This window comes from Alosa pseudoharengus, unplaced genomic scaffold (genome assembly GCF_046254945.1).
Source record: "Alosa pseudoharengus isolate Yale_2024_CS ecotype anadromous, Long Island Sound unplaced genomic scaffold, YU_APseudo_1.1 YU_APseudo_1.1_scf_9, whole genome shotgun sequence".
NCBI lineage: Eukaryota > Metazoa > Chordata > Actinopteri > Clupeiformes > Clupeidae > Alosa > Alosa pseudoharengus.
The window spans coordinates 18,678,950-18,699,483 of NW_027468881.1; the positions used below are offsets into that span (position 1 = coordinate 18,678,950).

The 20,534-nt window shown below is 39.7% G+C and overlaps 4 protein-coding genes across 7 annotated transcripts in view; all 4 read left to right on the top strand.

Moving 5' to 3' along the window:
• tp73 (tumor protein p73) overlaps positions 1-1,710 on the top strand; it is a 24,139-nt gene extending 22,429 nt beyond the window's left edge. The window contains exon 12 of the mRNA XM_076277006.1: positions 1-1,710. This exon is cut by the window's left edge and continues 1,630 nt beyond it. The gene's annotated coding sequence lies outside the window, so the exon portion shown is untranslated.
• Positions 1,711-2,351: 641 nt separating this feature from the next.
• Positions 2,352-12,475, top strand: rer1 (retention in endoplasmic reticulum sorting receptor 1). Of its 4 annotated transcripts, none has more exons than XR_012984858.1 (8): positions 2,352-2,438; positions 4,170-4,255; positions 5,804-5,908; positions 7,344-7,443; positions 7,877-7,955; positions 8,710-8,845; positions 10,640-10,784; positions 11,931-12,475. XR_012984858.1 is itself a non-coding variant. In XM_076275660.1 (8 exons), the coding sequence occupies exons 2-8, from the start codon at positions 4,175-4,177 to the stop codon at positions 11,939-11,941; spliced, it is 567 nt and encodes a 188-aa protein (XP_076131775.1). In that variant the 5' UTR covers positions 2,352-2,438; positions 4,170-4,174; the 3' UTR covers positions 11,942-12,475. The 4 variants fall into 4 exon arrangements, 3 of the variants coding, with proteins under 3 accessions (XP_076131775.1, XP_076131773.1, XP_076131774.1); XM_076275660.1 differs by having other exon boundaries at positions 10,640-10,694; XM_076275658.1 differs by having other exon boundaries at positions 2,364-2,449; positions 10,640-12,475.
• Positions 12,476-13,383: 908 nt separating this feature from the next.
• LOC143115009 (taste receptor type 1 member 1-like) lies at positions 13,384-17,246 on the top strand. The gene is made up of 3 exons (XM_076276847.1): positions 13,384-13,461; positions 15,775-15,895; positions 16,315-17,246. The coding sequence occupies exons 1-3, from the start codon at positions 13,384-13,386 to the stop codon at positions 17,244-17,246; spliced, it is 1,131 nt and encodes a 376-aa protein (XP_076132962.1).
• A 2,277-nt stretch (positions 17,247-19,523) lies between these two features.
• LOC143115010 (carboxylesterase 5A-like) overlaps positions 19,524-20,534 on the top strand; it is a 95,957-nt gene continuing 94,946 nt past the window's right edge. Inside the window, exon 1 of the mRNA XM_076276848.1 lies at positions 19,524-19,629. Within this exon, the coding sequence (XP_076132963.1) occupies positions 19,563-19,629 (67 nt within the window). The 5' untranslated portion in view covers positions 19,524-19,562. The remainder of the gene's footprint in view (positions 19,630-20,534) is intronic.

Here is a 20,534-nt window from a genome sequence, read left to right on the forward strand (position 1 = left end):
TTAATGTTGCAGATTGTGCTGAAGGTCAGTTGTTGTTGTTGTTGTTTCCTGGACAACGTCCATAAAGGTTGACATTATGCAGTGTCCTTTACACTGTCTGAGTTGTCACAGAAACTGATTTCCACCAATACAACATGTTCATAAGAGGAAATTCCCTAGAAATATGCGATTGCTGAAAGGGGTACAATTTTTAATCCTGACATTTATGTGATATTGCAAAGGTTTACATGTCATTTATCTGATTTCAGATACATTTTATGATATAGACTGCTTTCATCATGTCATATCATGTGTGAATCATTCTAATATTTAGGCACACCCACATATCAAGAATTGTAGTGGATCACTGAGTGCTGGAATGATGTATATGTTGATGTCCTGAACCTCATAATTTGTTAAAAGATGGGTTACTATGGCTACGGTGCTTTTCCATGTCTACCATTTCAGTGCAAAATATCTTGTTTTGACTACACTTTTGCTTTTTGTAGCAAAAGCTAAATAGCTTAAACTGATGTTCTGTTACTGATAGCAATAATCTAGTGTTGTCATTCTCCCCCCTTGAGAGGCTTGTGTTTTGTGATGACAACAAGATGAAGTGGATGACCCTTTTCAGCACAAATAGTTTGGTCCCGGTCATTGCTGGTTTGTGAATATAGCCATAATTTTGTTTTCCTAGACGGCTATTAATTGTGAGTTTCAGTGAAAATTCATTGGTTTGCTTCGTTAAAAGGGATTTTTTAAGACATTAATGTTTAGTTCTGGCAGCTGTTCACTTCTTTTTGTGCCACACTATCATGTTCTCTTTGGAAAAAGGCAGTTGTTGAAATTGAAATTTATGGAAATTGAAAACTACTTTCTCTAATTCTATAACAATTCTAAAACTGCTTTCTCTAACAGAAATCCATTGGTATGTTACCTATTGGTATGTTGCCACAAAGGTCACATTGGTAATATTAGTAGCTCCTAAAAAATCAAATCCATGTCATGTAGGTATTTCTGAATTTAACAGTAATCTTACACATTAGCCATACCAATACCAAAACCGCCCTCTCTTTGTCACTGCTGGCATTGTGGCCTTGCAGGACAAGGTCTTATTAATCACTGATAATGTGTAGTTCTGATAACCATGCTCTGTTTTCTGTCAGACTCTCGTGTTAATTGTACACACATTTTGAATGTTTTGTAGATGTTTTTTTCTGTTATAGTTCAGAGCACTGAGTAGGCCTACTCCTAGATACTTCAGTCCTTTTGTAGGAACAACTTAATGTTTCCATTGTGCGTTGGCACCAATATAGAGTCCAAAATATGTTGTGCATTTAAACAATCATTAGAAACCTTTCATACATTCATCAAAGCACTTTACTGCTTTTGTGTGGCATTGTGAAATGATATGGAAATGGTTGAAAATCAGTATTATGTCACTGCAAATGTTGAACTGTAGACTGTAAATTTGTTTTCATATTATGGGTGAGTTGCTGTCTCAAAGTGTTCTCTTTTATAATCACATTTTATTAACATATTTTATTTTGTCAATGTTATGGAGTCTGCCCAATGGTTTCTTTTTTGTACAGTGTTCTTTCTCATCTATTCTGAATATAAACTTGTACAATACAGAAAGAAAAAATGGAATCAAGTCGTTCATTCATCCACTAACAGCGGGCTGGTGGCTAACCAAGTGCAATTTCAGGGATGTAATTGTGCAAACTCGCCACTATGGGGCGCCCTAGTCCTCTGGCTTGGCCCATGATTGATTGATTGATTGATTGGTTTATTTATAATAAAAAAAAAGCCAACAAATGTTACACATTGTGGTTGATAAAACGCAAGGATCCTAGGTTCAGTTGTCGTGCTGGCCGATAAGGCCTACATAGCACAAAACAAATGGAACATATTATTTATACACAAACGTAATCCATTCATTAGGGTAGGTGTTGCTGTAGTGGCCTATTGTTGTTTGTAGTTAGGCTATCTCTAAATAGGATGAGACAATAGAGAGCCTTGTACGCTGTATAAAATATATGAATTGCTTTAATAATAAATATGGGACATTTAACGCTTTTTCCGCAACAAGTCGCCTTCTAGACAGGTAGATGAGGCATCAATCAGCGGTGGATGATCACAGAGTCGTGTATAATCAACTACGAAAATCAGTGCATCATCTTGCATGTTTCGTTTAATTTGTTCTTTCTTTTTCACATTAATGCAGTTGCATATGTCGTAGAAGTATGTTTCCCTGATTTCAACAAAAGCGAGTGAAACACAACTAAATTGGAAAATAATATATCGATAGATCTGCCCTCTATTACTTCGGCCTGCCAGTCTTCTCTGTGCTCGTGCGGAAGTACTGACGTGTTCGCAGGGGGGACTGCACGAGCGTTAGCTGGCTAGCTAGTTAGGTAGAGCCTGGGAAGAGCCGAGTGACACAGCGGCAGCACCGGGTAAGAGAAAGGTATCCCTTGACATGAAATGTTATGTAGGTTCTCTATGCGTATCTGAACTGGTGGCTGTTGAGTTCTTTGAGATGTATATGTATGGAACTTGTCTAAACGACGGTCAACCGCTCCATAGGTATTGTAAAAGAGCCCATCTCAAATCGCTAATGTTACAGCCGTATCGAAATACGTTCCGATGTTGGCCGGAAGTGAGTTGTCCAGTTTTCCCGTTTGGCACTGGTTGTTGTAGTTTTTTTATATTGTGTATAAACAACAACAGGTTAGATAGTCTTCTAAAAAGAACTACACCTACCATGTTTGTCGTCGAATAAATCAACCGTTTGGACTCATCAGTCCATTACGGGAAGCATAGTTAAATATCTTGATTTTGCAATAACTTGGAATTTCATATGGGTTATCTTAAAACGGCATCTTCTCACGGTGGATTTGACAAATAGCCCGGTGCTCAAGAAGACAAGAGAGTTGATTTTGTATAGCTCGCTGGGTCACCTTATGCTAATGTCAGCTAGTTAGCAACGCTACATTTGTTTAACACTTCTACTTGGTATGAAGCTACAGGCTATCCTTGGGACAAATGTTCTTAATGCATTCGGGTTAAGGTAACGTTAGTGTAGACTACAAGACGAACAAGCGGATTGTGAGGCTGATTTACTTGGACAAAAGAGTCTGGTGTTTGTAGTGCTGGAACTGCTATAGCAAAGCTATATATTTACCATGGCGAGTACACTTTAAAGGGTTAGCAGTTATCATGACACGGTCTCGCATTCCATACATCTAGCTAGCTGTTAGCGCGCTACCTAATTAGCTTAGCTAACCACAGTAGATGGCTACTTCCTTGTTCATTCAGCTAGCTAGTTGAGGCCGGGTACGTCCATTACAACCAGCAGCCTAGTTTGTGACGAAAATATTGAACCCTTGCTCGGCTTGTGGTGTCAGAGTGCCTGCTGGCTGGTGTTATCTGTTCTGACATAAGGTCAGAGTTCCTCTCGTCTACTTGTTTTTTTTGTGCCTTCACTTTTTCAGTATCACAATCGTTAGTGACCCAATCTAACAAAATAATGACATTAACTATACTTGATTGCGGTGTCGGTACGAAAGAGAGTAGTCTCATTAGCACTTGATAAGCCACTTGATATGGCATAGAGCTAACATGTCCCTCGGTATTATGAGCTAGGCTATGTCACTCGTTACATAATGTAACGTTAGTTCTGGTTTTATGTATATTATGAGTGCTCCCTAATCATCACATATCAAAGGTATTAAGGCATTGAAGGTCATCTTGTAACGTATAGTGAGATATTCACCGAGTGAAAACAATTAAGAGTACTCGTGTTGTCTCAGCACCCCATTACAAGACGTCTGCGTGTCAGTCACGTAAAATATTCAGGTTGTAGGCTGAACTGTTTGTGCTGTAATGTAACTCTTCCTAAAGCCTATCCTAGAATGGCATGATTTCTCATCACCTAGGTATTGTGAAAATCGATAGATTCATGTTGCATGATGTTCCGTCCTTCTGTTCCTATCTAAATAGTAATGTGATGATGGAACCTAATGGATGCATGGAATGTGTAGGTGTGTGGACTAATGAATCTTCAGGTCTTACAGGGATGTCTTCCTGTAATTGGGACTGCCCCAAAAACTGTCTGGTGTCAACTCTCAACTCTCTGAAAGCTTGTCATCTGAAGTAGTGTGAGTAAAAGTTTCTGTGCCTCACAGACAGAATGTCAGAAGGAGACAGCGTCGGTGAATCGATCCATGGGAAACCGTCAACGGTTGGACGCTTTTTCACGAGACTTGGCCAGGTAAGACAAGGAAGACTCAAACAAGTTAGGCCTCTGACTTTTGCCCTCTCTTTCAGGCCTACAGTCTAGAGCAGCCTTTCTCAAACTTCTTTGACCTGAGGTTTGTTCATGTTAGACTGTGGGATACTAGGGCCTACCCACATGCCCCCCCTCGCACCCCTGACCTAGTCTACAGATAGGGCATATATGAATATATTAAATTATTATAATCATTATTATTAGGGTATTGCTGTTGTTGTGCACATGACATTAGTAAAGCAGTCAATGTTTTCAATGCAGACATTGTTAACAAAAAAAAACTCAATGAAAACATGCTGCTTCACTAATGTGAAATTGCCAACGCAACTACAATGGTGTTATTGCGTCACTCAGCATGGTTGCTTAATGCTATGGATGATATGGGTGGACATTGCTCTGGAAAATTTTCCTCATGCAAGTATCATACACTGTTAGGCAAATGGAGAAAATATCTTTACATTTTTTTGTTGAAATTCATTTGAATGTTTGTAGACCGAAACACATCAGCTTTTTTGTATGGTCAAGGACGAAGCAGATGGACATAAACCACTGACCTGGAAATGTTTATTAAAAAGGAAGAATAATTAGGCCACTATCGCGCGCTATCAGCTATATTCAAATCTGACTACTCAATGCTATACAGTGGATTATCCAGTCTCTTTGCTCTGTTTATGGACAGTTGCAGAAATCCACTTCGCTGTATCAAATATTGTTACTGTATTCTTGTATCCTATCCACCATTATCTGTGCAGCTCGAGTGGTTTCAGTTTCTCTCACGCAGACGCGCAAACACATTGAATGAGCACTCATACCACTTCACCGTAATATTAGGCATCTAGGTAATGACACCAAATTATTTCCAATAATGGAATGGCTGTTAAAAAAAATATAACAGGTGAACAGACAGATTCTTCAAGTCTAACTTCAGCTGCAGTATCAAACTATAATGCTTCCCTGTATGGGACATTCACACACTACTAAATGCACTGTGTTATGGAACAACCATTTTCTTCGTGAAAATCGGCCAATTCCGGTCACCAACCGATCAATCGGTGCATCTATACATTTATAATGTAGTTTCAGTGTGGTAATCACTATTCTTATTCAGTGGTGGTCGTGAGGTTAAACCGTTTTTGTTTTCATTTGTAGTTTTTTGTTGTTTACAGGGGAAATTTGTTGTCCCAGTCTGTACAGAGCCTCATATACTTGTAGATACACATAACACAGGCATATTGACAATAACCTATTGTGTACATACTTACTACAAACGCAATATTCTGCTCACATCCCCTCCTGCACCACCTACATACACATGCACATACACTTAACAGTTAGGCTACTGCTTTATTGCTGCTGTTGATGCTATATCTGAGGGCACATAGCTTGTGCCATAGTGGTTGCTTCCTAAGTCAGAATGGGGGTCCCTGGGTCACATCAGTTGAAAACCTCTGCTAGATTACTGGTGTTTGTGATCCTGTTCAGTCATGTTGTTCTAATATGCTGTCCCAATGTTGACTCTGTGTTTTCCAGGTCTATCAGTCATGGTTGGACAAGTCAACGCCATTCGCTGTTGTGCGGTGGGGCGCCACACTCTTACTAACTGCCATCTACATGATCAGAGTGTATATTCTACAGGTACAATATAGGCAACCTTTCTGCTTTCTTGTCATCCAGTGTCCCATCATGGTTAGGTATCTGTGGTTAAAATAAGAGCATTGTGTATGTCAGTCGTATGCTTTGTTCAGCCGCAGGGCATAGTAACATAGTTAAAGTAAAGACCTTTATTGTCATATGCACTTTACAAAGAGACTCATTTGTCATATTGTTGTTATTATTATCAGTATTTTTTTTTAAAGGATAAGGAGAAATGGAAAACATTGTATACATTGTACATGCTTTAAAGACCTACATTATGTTAAATATACATATAAATATAATTTTACACGCACACAATGTCAATAGTAACAATTATACAAAATAACAATTCGGTTCATTTTCGGTACGGTAAGCCTGTAGGTACTGCTAGCTAAAATTTGCTGACAATATTGCTGATGCGTAAAGGGAAAAGTATTTTGAAAAGGTGTCACACATTTTTTTGGCATTAACTGACTGAACTAACACATGGTCTGGCACTTAAAATGTTTGTGTGGGATCTCAAATTTGAACATGTTCCCCACGCAAAAAAAGCCTACTGCTGATTACTGTTAAAGACATTCGGTACACATCTGTATTGAACCGAATGTCCTGTACCTAAACGGTTCGGTACGAATATGTGTACATTTACACTAGGGCTGCTCGGTTATGGCAAAAATCATAATCACAATTACAGATTATTCATTTGGAGGGGGCTATTTTCAACACATATTGTGTAACAAATAAAAACACAGAGATGTGTTAAAAACAACGCAAGTTGTGTTGCTTTCAACACATTCATTTTAAGAGTGTAATGTTATCCTCGTGCACTAGTAGAAGCTAATAGACAAGCTGTAACATGCTGATTTCAAAAACTAGGCATGTTCTAACGTTAGATTAATTAGCCATCTTGCTATAAATTCTCTGAATAATTTGGACGCCTCGACTGACAGTGATAATACCAAACTTAGCAGAGAATGTGATAGTTACAATTTTGGCGTGGTTCATGATGCTACCAACTGCAGGAGCACACACACGGTTCCCAAAACCTCAGTGGCCTGTGCACAGAGCGGAGGGGTGTGTCGAGTGAAGCAGCGTTAATCAGTGCGCTGAGAGTTGAAATTGTATGTATTTCCAAAAAACATATTTCTTCACAGAATGTGGCAAAACAATTGTTTTTTCTCGATTTTACTATTTTTGTGATTGTTTGGAGCCAAAAAAAATGAAATTCGATTAATGGCACAGCCCTACTTTACACACCTAGTAATAATGTTACCTTTTATTCAGTATTTTTGAAGAAAGTTGTATTTATATATATTTGTATATTATATTTTAATGTTGTATTGAATGTATTAGCAAACATCTCTGCCTTTTATAATAATGTTTATTGAGATGACAGTCACTAACTTTGTTCTCCTCCTCTGGATTTTGTCCTCAGGGATGGTACATAGTCACATATGCTCTGGGCATCTATCACCTCAACCTGTTCATTGCTTTCCTGTCGCCAAAAGTGGACCCGTCTCTGCTTGATGACGGAGGTGAGTCTCGGTCAGCCAACCGATGAGAGACATCTTTGTTGCTAATGCTCTGGGTGCCAAGACACTCATAGAGCAAGCTCTTGTCCAGACATCTGGGCTCCCAACCAAAAGTGCTATCCAAATAAATACGTCGTTAATAAGACGTCTGTTCACTTTCGTTGTGTTTTCTACCAATGTCATCTCTTTGCCGTAAAACAATGGTGTGTGTGTGTGAGAGATCCTGGAGAGTGATCTTTTTGCCAGGACAAGTTAAAGACTTTGGAAAGCTTTCTCCATTTCAACACTCGTTGCTCACACCATGGCTTTGTAAGTTCATTTGGTAGAGACGTGCAGTAGACATGTAGGAGAGGTAGCAAGTTGTGTGTCCCCATGCGGTGAGTGAGTGTTGCCTTCGTGACCTCATTTGACCTTATCCTTTGTGGTTCTCCCCTAGACGAGGGTCCGGCGTTGCCCACCAAGCAGAATGAGGAGTTTCGGCCTTTTATTAGGAGACTACCTGAATTCAAGTTCTGGTGAGTATGCATGACATTTGTTTGTAACCAGAGGGTTGCTGGTGCGAACCCTGACCAGTAGGCACGGCTGATGTGCCCTTGAGCAAGGCACCTAACCCCTCACTGCTCCCCGAGCGCCGCTATTGATGCAGGCAGCTCACTGCGCCGGGATTAGTGTGTGCTTCACCTCACTGTGTGCACACTGTGTGCTGTGTGTTTCACTAATTCACGGATTGGGTTAAATGCAGAGACCAAATTTCCCTCACGGGATTAAAAGAGTATATATACTATACTATACTATACTATACTATACTATACTATACTAGCCCACCTCTACTCTCTATGTACTGTATGTGAGTGATGTGAGTGTTCTGACTTTCTCATAAATAATCATATCTATCCTACCCGTGTGTGTGTGTGTGTGTGTGTAAAAAGCACTGTGGACATCTGAGCCTAAAATTCAGACAATGCTTCAATACTTTATTTTTATTTTGGTCTCCTGCTGACTTGTATATCTTAGTTTCTGCAATTTTTAGTGACATTCTATAATTAAAGTCACACTGCTGAGTTGCTGAGGTGTTAAGTTCATCTGATTGAATTGGTCTTGTTCTGTTTGTCTTGATTGATGTAAGTAAACTGATGACTGATTTACTTGTCAACAAAAGTTCTGAACAACCCTGCTATGTGCTGGTGAAGTGTTTGTTTGTAAGAGTCCTGGTACCCTACCCTGCTTGATGTTTACTAGCATTTTTTCTCCGGTCTTTTTCCTCTTCAGGCATTCGGCAACGAAAGGCATCGTCATTGCAATGATTTGCACGTTCTTTGAAGCCTTCAACGTGCCAGTGTTCTGGCCTATACTGGTTATGTACTTCATCATGCTCTTTTGTATCACCATGAAGAGGCAGATCAAGGTTTGTTCGTGCTTTCCTCCTCACTGAACTTTCATACATATGTGCGCTCTCTACGGCAAAAGCAAACCTTGCCATTTTGTCCAACCACCACAACTTTTCCGCAAATTTGATCAGTCATCATAGTTTCCTAAGAAATGTCACCAATCAGATCAGAACCTGGCTCAACATTTTGTGCCAGATGTCACCACACTCACTTACTTGTTTGGTGAAGATATAGACATGTGCAACACCTCACATATTGCCCGAGCCACTCAACCATTCAAAGTTAAAAAGTTAAGCTCGTTGAATACATTGTTATCCTTACTCTTGCATGGACCTTGACCTTGATAAAGTCTATGCTGCGGTATTCCTAAAACATGATTATTCCCAATTGTAAGTAATGAGACAGGGGGTGAAGTTAAACGGTATTGCAGCTTTATTGTTCTTAACCAATTCTACCGTACTCAAAGCCTGCGGAAACTTACTTCTCTTCACAATTCTACAACAAAACAAAGCAACCACTCCCCTTTCTCGTGGGTAGCTACACCATACATAAGTGACGTCACAAGAATTTTAGTCATTCCAAGAATGTCAGTCATTCCATACTGGTTTCAGTTTTTAATGTTTTTTGACCGTTTTGTTCTCAATGCAAGTTCGAGTTCGAAAACACATTCTTCATCCCTATCTCAAATCAGCAACTTGCAACTTCCAACTGGTTTTGTCGTTGAGGGGGCAACACAACCCACAACACTGCCTTTATTTGGTGCAAATCTCCTTTACTTTCTTTGGTTAGGCTATAGTCCGCGATTCACATTACTAGGCTATCACCGCAAGTGCATAGTGCATAATGTTTTCAGCCAAGATTTGCTTTAATCCAATTTCGTTACTACCAGTCGTTGCTTTTTTTCTGCGTGGAATCGCGATTGAGTGCGCATCTAATGTAACAGCGCGGTCTCCACGGAGACATCCACTCTCCATGTTTTATTTTTTCTGTTGTTGTGAGCGAGCTAATAGGCTACGCTACGATATGGGAAATACTTTCAATACGATCAGCTCCAGAAATGAATGGGTTTTCCTTAGCCTGTGCTACACCTTTCCACCAAGTTGTGCGAAAATTGTAGTTTTTGCGATGTTGACAAACATGCGTAGCACATAGAAGCTATTTATAGCGCATGCCACTGACGTCTATAAAAACAATATATTTATGGAATAAAACTAGACAGGTACCTCGGATTAGGATTGCTGTTTATTGTTAAACTGCATTTTTTTGCAGCCAGCGGAGGGCATTTAGCCTACTATGTGTCCGGAAAATATTGTGTGTCTCCCCTAATTCTGAAGCAGTAGCACCACTAAATGAAGAGGAAACACTGAGAAGAAAGTTAATGTTTTAAATAGGCTACATCAATACAATATATAATATGTGAAGTGAAACTGGACGGGCCATAATAACCTTTGACTAGTTTTAGGCTACTTATTGTTAAATTGCAATGTGAGCGGCAGCCAGCAGGGGAGGATATGTCGGCAGGATTATTTAAAAAGCAACTACAATTACATTGTGCGTCTGCCCTGATTCTGATACCGTGGCGGTATTATTTAAACCGTGGCTGGCCGCCATGCTAAAATAAACGTAGGGGAAACACTGCTGTCACTGCGTTGCTGATAGTGGTGGTGGTGATGTGTACTTTCATCATGTAGCCCCTGACATGAGAATGCATGTATTTGTGGATCTATTTCATCTATTTCTTTGAGATGCCACTGGACGGTTTTTTTTAATGTTTCTAACTTTGTTTTTGTGTTTGTTTGTTTCCTCTGCAGCATATGGTCAAGTACAGATACCTGCCCTTCACTCACGGAAAGAGAACATACAGAGGCAAGGAAGACACAGGAAAACCATTTGCTAGTTAAAATCACCCAACATCCCAGGTCCCCCACCTGTAATTAAACTAATTGATGAGGAATGGTGCGTAAAAGGGGTCGGAGAAGGGTTTTGTTTTATTTTCTTTTGTTCATATATATATATTTCTTTTTTTATGAACCGTGTAAATGGGAGGGAAAAGAGTTTTGATCCATGCTGACAGTGTTTAGTTATGGACAGCCCCTCTGATTGGGCGAGACCATCACGCTGCCTTTTGATTGGACTGTGGGCCATAAAGGATTTTTCTTTTTCTGGGTTTTCTGCGGGCTGCTCTGGGGTATGCTCTGTACCTCTTTGGGTAGTGGTTGTTTGGGATGGTGTGGAGGGTTGGGTGGGGGGGTGTCTTTGCCTTCTGACCCTGCGGGGTGGTAAGTATTTACTATTGTAGTTGGGGGACGCTAGGTATTCTGCAGTTTCCTAGTTCCCAGTCATTAAGATCACCCCCTCAACACTTTTCACTCTTCCTTTCCCCCCTCACCCACTAGATCTATAAACCTTACGGGTTCTACTTAAGGTCCACAACATCCAGTGGTAAAGGTGCTTGCAGCTGTCATAGAAACCCTATATTCATCAGAATGCAAGTTAAGTTCTAGAACTTGATTTGTTAGACATCCACCGAGCTTCATGACTCCGTGTCTGCCTCATCAATTCTGTTGTGGATCCACCTGTTAGCCAGTAAACCAGCAAACTGTCTCAATGAAAATTCCTTCAGATCTCACTGCAGTAACTTTGCCTTGTGAGTGGAAGAAGATCTTTGGGTGTGGAAAGCACTAGTGCTTCATACTTTTATTTGAAAACAATGTCACATGCCAATATATATAAATATATATATATATTAAATGAATGCTTGTGTGTCGATGAAGGCTCTTGGGAAATGTAGTCTAACACCCTTAGCAGTATTTGAATGTGTATATATGTTTTGTTTTGTTTGCTCCCCCACCACCTCCTTTACAGTTGTAGTGTGTAATGCACAACCCAAGCGCTCTCCCTCCTCCCTTTCAGTCCACTTTAATTTAGATGTGATGGTGAAGAGATGGATTAGAAGAACAAAAAGAATAAATGATTAAAAGAAGGATTCATTCCAATGCATTGTACAATGTTAACCCACTGTAGTTCTGTTTGTATGAATATGTGACAAGAGTTTAATCATTCCAAACAAAAATGTTGTTTCTTGTCTCTCTTCTCTTGCAGAGGAAACATGAACATTGAGTGGTTTATTATTACAAATGGACGGAGTGGGTTGAAACCTGATTTTTTTTTTTTGTCCTTTTTTTTTGGAAGGGGGGGGGGGTGTGTTGGTATGGGACTTGTGAGCTGAGGATCGCATTCTAACAGCTAATGTAGATTTTTTTTTAAAAACACAGTTTTCCTGGAGGAGAGAAAAAAAAATAATCAACACTGTAGTTAAGGATCAAAGCATTTTTCCTCTGCTAGTACATCATGTTTTTAAGGGTTGTTTTCAGGATTTATACATAAATATATTTTAAAGTTTTTTTTTTCTTAAGACATGCTGTTTTCCAAGTGTTAAATCAACTGTGTCATATTAAACCAATCAAAACAAAATGAAAAAAAAAAACATTGGATACAGGATTTGTAAATTGTTTCTCATGGAAGAAATTGCATGTGGTTGGTTTTCTTGTGCCGTTGACCAGAACCAGAAAAAAAAAAAGATTTTAATAACTCAAAAATGTAATTTTTATCACTCCAAATGCTATTAAAACAATGGTGTCTCCTCATTCCAGAGCACTCTTCATTTAGACTGGGAGCTTAAAACATTCTGTCACCATAAGTTAATGTTCAAACCGACTGCAGGAAAGCCAGCTTTGCAAAAACCACATATGCCATAAATGTGGCTCAGAGGCTGCATGCAGCATTAATGAGTCAATAAAAAGGCATTGTTTGCTGTCAATGTTATAAACTGTTGGGTGCTCCTGACCACCTTTGAGGAATGGCAGAGACCGTTCATAGAGCTTACATGCAGTCAGTGTTTTGAATATTTACACAAATTTACTGTAGAACTGCACAATGCTTGCTCCTTATTTATTCTAAAAGTATTTTTTCATTTTACAAATCTTACAATCTCAAAGGCCCAAGTAGCAGTGCTTCGCCTGAATGAGAATATAGCTCCAAGTATGTAGAGCATATGCTCAGAAAATCTCCCAAAATGTTGGCTTGTCCTTTACAGTTTGGCATTGTAGGGTACCACAACATAAAAATTAAGTTTTTTAAACAGTGCAACATGAATTGTGTTAAAATTACAGATAAAACTACATGTAACAAGCTACCAGTAGTTGATTAACAAAAACAACTTAAATGCTCTTGTATGAAAAGAGAGTTGTGTATATTCTACTCCTTTGTACCACATATTCCCCATGCTGACATGGAGATGTGATGGAGAGTGTCAGGCTGCAGGCAGGAATGCATGTAGTTGAAGACTGTCCTTTAACATGTTGGTTAGGGTCCCCAGCATCACATCAACATCACATCTTTAACAACTTGAAATGCTGAAAAATGCCCCTACCTGGCTATGAGTTCATTTACCAGTCAACACAGAGCTGATTCTGTCCATAGCGCTGAAGAATGAAAATAAGGTGGGAATGAAAATCCCACCTACTCTTTCCCCATTTATTCTGCTGTGTACACCATGGCGATGACTTTACACAATGCTCTACAGTGTAACCACTCAGGAGGCAACAAGACCCGCAGAGTATATCCCTACATGGTAAGGGGCCTCACAAAGCAACACCATGCAGTTTATTTTTACCTTAACATAATGGCTTGAACTCATTTTGATGGCACTGATTTATAACAGTGAGAATGTGTCCCTGTCATTTCTACTGCTGATATTACAATATGTAAATTTAGTGTACCATGCAGGAAGTGACCCTTTTCAAACTTAAATTACTTACTAGAAACATTCACACCAGGAACGATAACTATACAAATAATTATAACTTTAATGATAAAAGCATCCACACTAACCGACGATAAGTAGTGCCTCCTTGTGTTGATTAATGTGATTTGATGGATTCTAATTAGCTGCCAACATTATATGTTTTCAAAATCGTTCTGAAAGTTATAACCAACGATATTGCCCTTCATGTCGTGATAGTTTATGTATGGGCGTTGTTATTCATATTAGTTAAAAATATATTTTTTTTGTCGTTATCGTTATAGTTATCGTTCTTCGTTAATGGTCCTTTCACATAATTGTTCAACATGCAGGGCATTCCACTTTCAGGTAACTTCGGCTGGGTAATATCATGTCTTACATCATGTTTCTTTAAAGGATATAAGCTAAAGCAGTGTCTCAGCTCCTCTGCTCTTTCTATGGCAAACTTCTCAGACTTACCTCTTTGTCATCTCTTCTAGCTTCTTCAAGAAATCAAACACTTAGATTTCCTTTTGAACCAAAATAATGTGTCCTATGAAAAAAATCTGGACCCACCTGCACAATTCTCCATTATGTTCTGGGACACAATATCACCCTGCAACGATAAAGGAGATAGGAACATATGAAAATCTTCCTAAAGTTACTATGACAAGCAAATTGACTGGCATGAAGGTGGTTCTGTAAGTATAATCGGTCAACGATTAATGAAATGTAATAGGCCTATATCAATTTAATCAATCAAATTTAATGTCATTGATCTGGTTTGTCTTCACTTTCACAGATTATAATTCTAATTGTTAAACATATTATTAACGTTTTACAACCCCAACACAGAAAAAGTTGTGTCGTTATCTAAAATGAAAATAAAAACAGAATGTGACAATATGCAAATCTCGTAAATCCAAACATTACCTCTCTGTGATCAATGCTCTTTTTATACTCAACCATGGTGCCATCACTTAATTAGTTGTGAAATATTCCTCCTATTGTTGTCTTTATCATTGCACAATTTCCAGCATTTTGTTGCCCCCTCCCAACTTTTTTTTGAAACATGTTGCTGGTATCAAATTCAAAATTAACATATATTTTCCATAAAATAGTCAAATTTGTAATGTTCATCAATATTGATGGCCGTGGTCCTTTGGACCTCAGATGGCACTGCATTAAAGATGATTAAAATCATTGTATGGGCTCAGGAAAACTTCCGATAACCATTGTCTATGAGCACAACTTAATGCTTCATTAACAATTTCTAGAGTAAACTTTACCATGCAAAATAAGAAAATGTATTTAGACATGATACAGAAATGCTACTGTCTTATCTTGGCCTGAACTCATTTAAAATGGACTCAGTGATGTAAAGTAAAAAAAGTCCTGTGGTTCGTTAGACCAACCAAAATTTGCCATTCTTTTTAGAAATCATGGACTCCTCTGGGCTAAAGACGCTGGTCTATCCAACTTATCAAACTTGTAATAGTGCTCAGTTCAAAACCCAGCATTAGTGTCTACGGCATAGGTATCTTGTCTAGGCACAATCGATTATAAATGATGTACAGAGGTTTTAAGCAACATACTGCCACCCAGGGAAGACCAATATTTCAGGAAAACAAATGGCAAAATTAATTCTGCACATATTTAAACAGTGTTTCTCCATAGAGGAAGAGTCCAGGTCCTAAAATGGACTGTGTGCAGACCAGACCTGTCATATTGGGTATCATGGAATGAAAAACATGATTATCCTCAGACTGTCGAGCAACTGAAATCCTATATTGGGCAAAAATGGGACAACATTTGAACATGTTATATAAAGAGTGTTTAAAAAAACAGTGGTAAACATGCCCCTGTCCCAACTTTTGAAACTTGTTGCTGGCATCAGATTAAAAAATAAAAATGTTCCATGAAATATAGTAAAATCTGTAATTTTCAACATTTGATAGGTAAGTCCTTTTTGTAGCTAAATGTGGGTTTATGAGATTTGTAGATTATCACATTCTGTTTTTAATTAACATTTTACACAATGTCCTAACTTTTTCACTGTTGGGATTGTACATTGGGATAGACATTATAACTGTATACATGAAAGACATCTTTTTTCATGTAAAGGTTGAGATAAATGCCAGTACTGTGATTTGTGATTTCAAGGTGCCTTACTCCAACTGCTCTGTGCAGTGTAAGCCAGGACACAAACAAGTGGAGGACGGACCACATAAGTGTTGCTTTAAATGTGAGAAATGCCCGAGCAACTATTATTTTAATCACACAGGTAGGCCTACAGTGATATCAAACACTTTCAAAGACACAGGTGTGGTTTCATTGCATGCTTGCACAGATAGATAGATAGATAGATAGATAGATAGATAGATACTTTATTGATCCCCAAGGGGAAATTCATGTTTTAAAGCAACACCATCAAAAGCAAAGTTGGCAACGATAAAGGCCTGCTTTGCTGCCTTATGTTTTCTTATATAATTGTCAATATTGTGCTGTGAAAGCTTATCAATGTTTAACCTTTTCATGGGTGCTGCAAACCGCACAACAGAACTGATGGTACCATTACTAGTTGCTTATAAAACATGCTTCAGAAAGTGAAGAAAAAAAATACAAGCCCCAAAAAACGAGGACTTAACCTGAAAGTGCGCTTAATTTGTGTTTCCTGACTCTGCTTCCTGTTTCTTCTTCTAGCTGACCTCTACTCCTGTCTGAAGTGTGACCAGTATGAGTGGTCCGAGGCTGGAAGCACGTCATGCCAGAAACGTTCTGTGGAATTCCTCCACTTCTCCGACGTCATCTCCATTCTAATCCTGCTCTCCACATCCTCCTTCATGCTCCTGTGTCTGGGGGTGGCCGTGCTGTTTGCCATGCACTACTCCACGCCTGTAGTGCGGTCAGCAGGGGGCAGCATGTGCTTCCTGATGCTGGGCTGCCTCGCCGCGTCCTCCATCAGCATCTTCTTCTACTTTGGCGAGCCCTCAGCTCTGAGCTGCGCGCTTCAGAGCTGGACCTTTGTCTGCTTCTACACCGTGTTCTTGTCCTGCCTGACCGTCCGCTCCTTTCTGATCATGTGCATCTTTAAGATGGCCGTGTACCTGCCCAGAGCGCATGCGTTGTGGATGAAGTACAATGGGCAGTGGCTACTGGTGGCTGGGGTGTCTCTTCTCCAGCTCCTGCTCTGTGGAGTCTGGATAGCAAATCAGGCGACTCCGGAGAAAGACACAAAATCATTCAAAGACCAGCTCTTAATAATCTGCATTTTTAGAAATATGACTGCTCCCTTTTTATGTGTCATTTTAATGTGTATTCTCAGTGGCCTCTGTTTCTGCTTCTCCTACATGGGAACAGACCTGCCCAAGAACTACAATGAGGCCAAAGCCATCACTTTCAGCATGTTCCTGTTTTGTCTGAGCTGGGCTGTGTTCTTCACAGCCTCCTTGGTGTCCCATAGCAAGTATGTGCAGGTGATCAAGGCCCTGGTTGAGCTGAGCTGTTTGTATCCCATCATGTTCACTTACTTTATCCCTAAGTCTTTCATCATTGTCTTTCAGCCTGCAAAGAACACACAGGAGTATTTCCAAAATGCAATACAGAGTTACACTCAAACTGTCAGTAGAATGTAGATTTTGGAATGGAGACTTTACAGATAGAATGCTGACATACGAGTTCAATTTGTAAAATTGCTGTTGAGCAATTACCCCTTAACCAAACCCCCTAACCTTTATCATACATTGTTGTTATAAGAATGTCAATTTGTTAATAATCTGACCGAATGTGCCAGTGCCCCTCAAGGAAGAAAAGTACATGTTTGTGTCAGCCCATCATGGATTTCACCAGATTCTCAATAGGCGAGTTCGTCTTGCGGCAGATCTGTGCAGATCTGACTTGATGTGATGCATGCTGGGTTGAACACAATGCATACTGGGATGGACGCAATGCTTGCTGGTTAGAAATTCTGTCCGACTTCTGTCAGCCGGGGAGGGACTTACCACCGTGACACCATGTCACATGGCCTTAAAATATCGCGGGAGTCTTAGCCTGCAGACAGATCTTGCAGTTGCCTTCCACGAGCTGCACGAGTTGAAACACGCCCTCATGACGTCAGTTCAAAGACATGATAGGGCCATTTGGGAGGAATGTCCTCATGACGATTATGACTGGAGGCTCATGCTGCTTCCTTATGTTCGAATATGCGAAAATAAACAGAAATCGAAGGGATACCTTCTTATACGTGATTTCTGCAACAATGGTAGGCTAGCCTACTGAAAACGTTTGGATATTCTGTTATTTTCTGCTGTTGGCTAAATAGATAGACACACATATATGGGAAACACTTGATATTGAATTTATGTGCTACAATGCAGGCCTGTTAACTGTATGACAACAGTGGTTTATTTAAACTACATCATTAGAATTTATTTCGTCAGTAATCATGCTCATTTTAATGAGTAAGAATGAAAGTTCTGCTGTGTTTATTGCAAACAACATTCCGCGATATCGCCCGCGATGTCTCCCGCGAGTCACGTCAGGCAGACTGTAGCCTTTCTGTCCGGGATGAGCTGCCCTCTGTTGTAGCTCCTCCCGGCTAGCCTCTGAAGATCACGTTTACGTAGAAAGCCAGACGAACAAGCCTACTATTCTCTTCTAAAGACTACCGGAAGAGGCTGACCTTTTATGCTCAATTGGCAAGGGTGTGGTTCACGTGGTGATCATAGGTACAACGTCCTCTGATTGGCTTTCTCTTCCCGCCGTTTCCGTCAGCCACACCCAGACACACCTACACACACCCACTTACTATTTAACATATTAGGAAGGCTCCTCAGGTAGAAATGTTATACAGGATGTTCTAAACATTCTTACACTTAATTCATTGTACTCCTTGTACTGAGACTATAAAAATGATACCAAACATGAATACATTTACAGTTAATGACACAAACATATAATAAGTTTAACCCAGGTCTTTGTTTAACCCAAAGAGGAGATTGTGGACAGATGGTAGGAGCCAGTGGGGAGCATTTCACACCTACATCTGCATTGAATAGATCAAAGGGAGAAAGAGAATACCCTCTAAATGTAAATGTGGCTAAGCCTCCACCTAGTCTGGGGCAAGAAACGGTCATATAAAATTATTCCCTTCAATACAGTTGATGAGTATGCTCTCGATGCAGTGGTAGAAGTTCACCAGGATCTGAGGAAACAGGTGGACCTTCTTTAGTCTCCTCAGGAAGAAGAGATGCTGATAAGCCTTCTTGATCAGGGTAGAGATGTTGAGGGTCCAAAAGCGGTCCTCAGAGATGTGGACATCCAGAAACTTGAAGCTGGTGACACGCTCCACCTCAGTCCCATTGATGAGGATGGGGATGTTTGTGCTAGCTAACATACAATATTACATACATTTTCACATGATACCACAGATGAAATGACCTCATCCTGAATGCGGCTACACACATACTGTATAAACACATTTTGTAAATGCTTCTTTGATTCATTCAATAAACAGAAGTGAAATATTGGAAAGCACTTTGAGGTGCTGCAGGACAGGTATTATCAGAGTTGTAATGACAGAGTGACTCCTCTGGGGAAATGTTTTACTATTGAAACTATTTGAAAGATCACATTCCAAAATGTACTCAGTCGATCATTAGGCAGAAGTACAATAATCAAAATTTACCTTCAAAATATATGATATTTGGTTATTAGTTGGTTATTGGTTAGTAATGCACCTCCATGTATTTGTTTGGCCTATCTCAGGGAAATGCCCAACTGCCTTTTTGCAACTGCCATATGTGTGGTGTAATTTGGAAGTAGATTTACTGCTGAATGGTGTTACAAAATCAGTGGCAATCCGTTATAAAGGCAGTGCCTGTGTATTTGTCAGTGTACTGTCACAAATGCTTTTGGAATACAGAGACTTATATGTCACTACACCAGTCACCATGACAGGGAAACTCATGAGCTTGTGTTTGCTCCAAACCTTTTTCCAGCGGTCACTCTCACTTACGGGTAAGTAACAAATTCTTGTTTTATCACAATATTGCCCAATAGAATTTTAAGTCAACAGTGACAACAGGGTTAATGACAGAGAGCCTATACATGCAGGGTCAGCAGCCATTCCATGTCTGTGGTAATGTCTTCCTTTACTATTTAATTCGGGGTAGAATGGGGTATTGTTACTGCCTAGACTTAAAGTACTGTTGTTAACTTTCTGAATGTTGGCTGAGCAACAGACAATTTGTTAAAGGTATCAACTGATGTCCAGTGACTGAATGACTGAAGTCCAGTGCCATATCATAATATTTCATTTTTCATTTAATTTATCTATTTATAAGGACGACACACATTCATTAACATTTCTGTAAAATGTGCCAGTGTTATAGCCTGACGAGCCAGACCCACATTAACATGTAGGGTCTACTCTGGACACTTACCGTTCGCAGTGCTCAGTCCGAGGGGCGGGATAATCAGTTGTCTTTCAAATTCCCGCTGCACGCAATATAGGACAGCGGCAGCGCTATGAGTCCCATGCCTTTCCCACCAGCGGAGCTAGTTGGCTAGTTCAAACGTTTGCCAACTTAATAAAAGCTTAACTCGTGTCACACGTGTTCGCCAACAGCAACATCCATCTTATTTGTTTTCAAGTAGCAGGGAATTCAAGCCAAACAGTTGCAACTCTGCCATCAATCATTATGTTAAGCCCACCTAACGACTCTATACACGATTTCATTGGCCCGGAGAAGTTTCGATATCTGGAGCTCACAAGCCAACGGAGAGTTGCTAGACTATATGGAGTCAAAATAGGGTCTTTAATATTGAGAGCTTGTGAAAAGATGTTCACATGTGTAATAAAGTTTTGCAGCTGTGCAAAAGGAGTTCTGCATGTGAAAAAAAATTTCGTACCTGTAGAAATA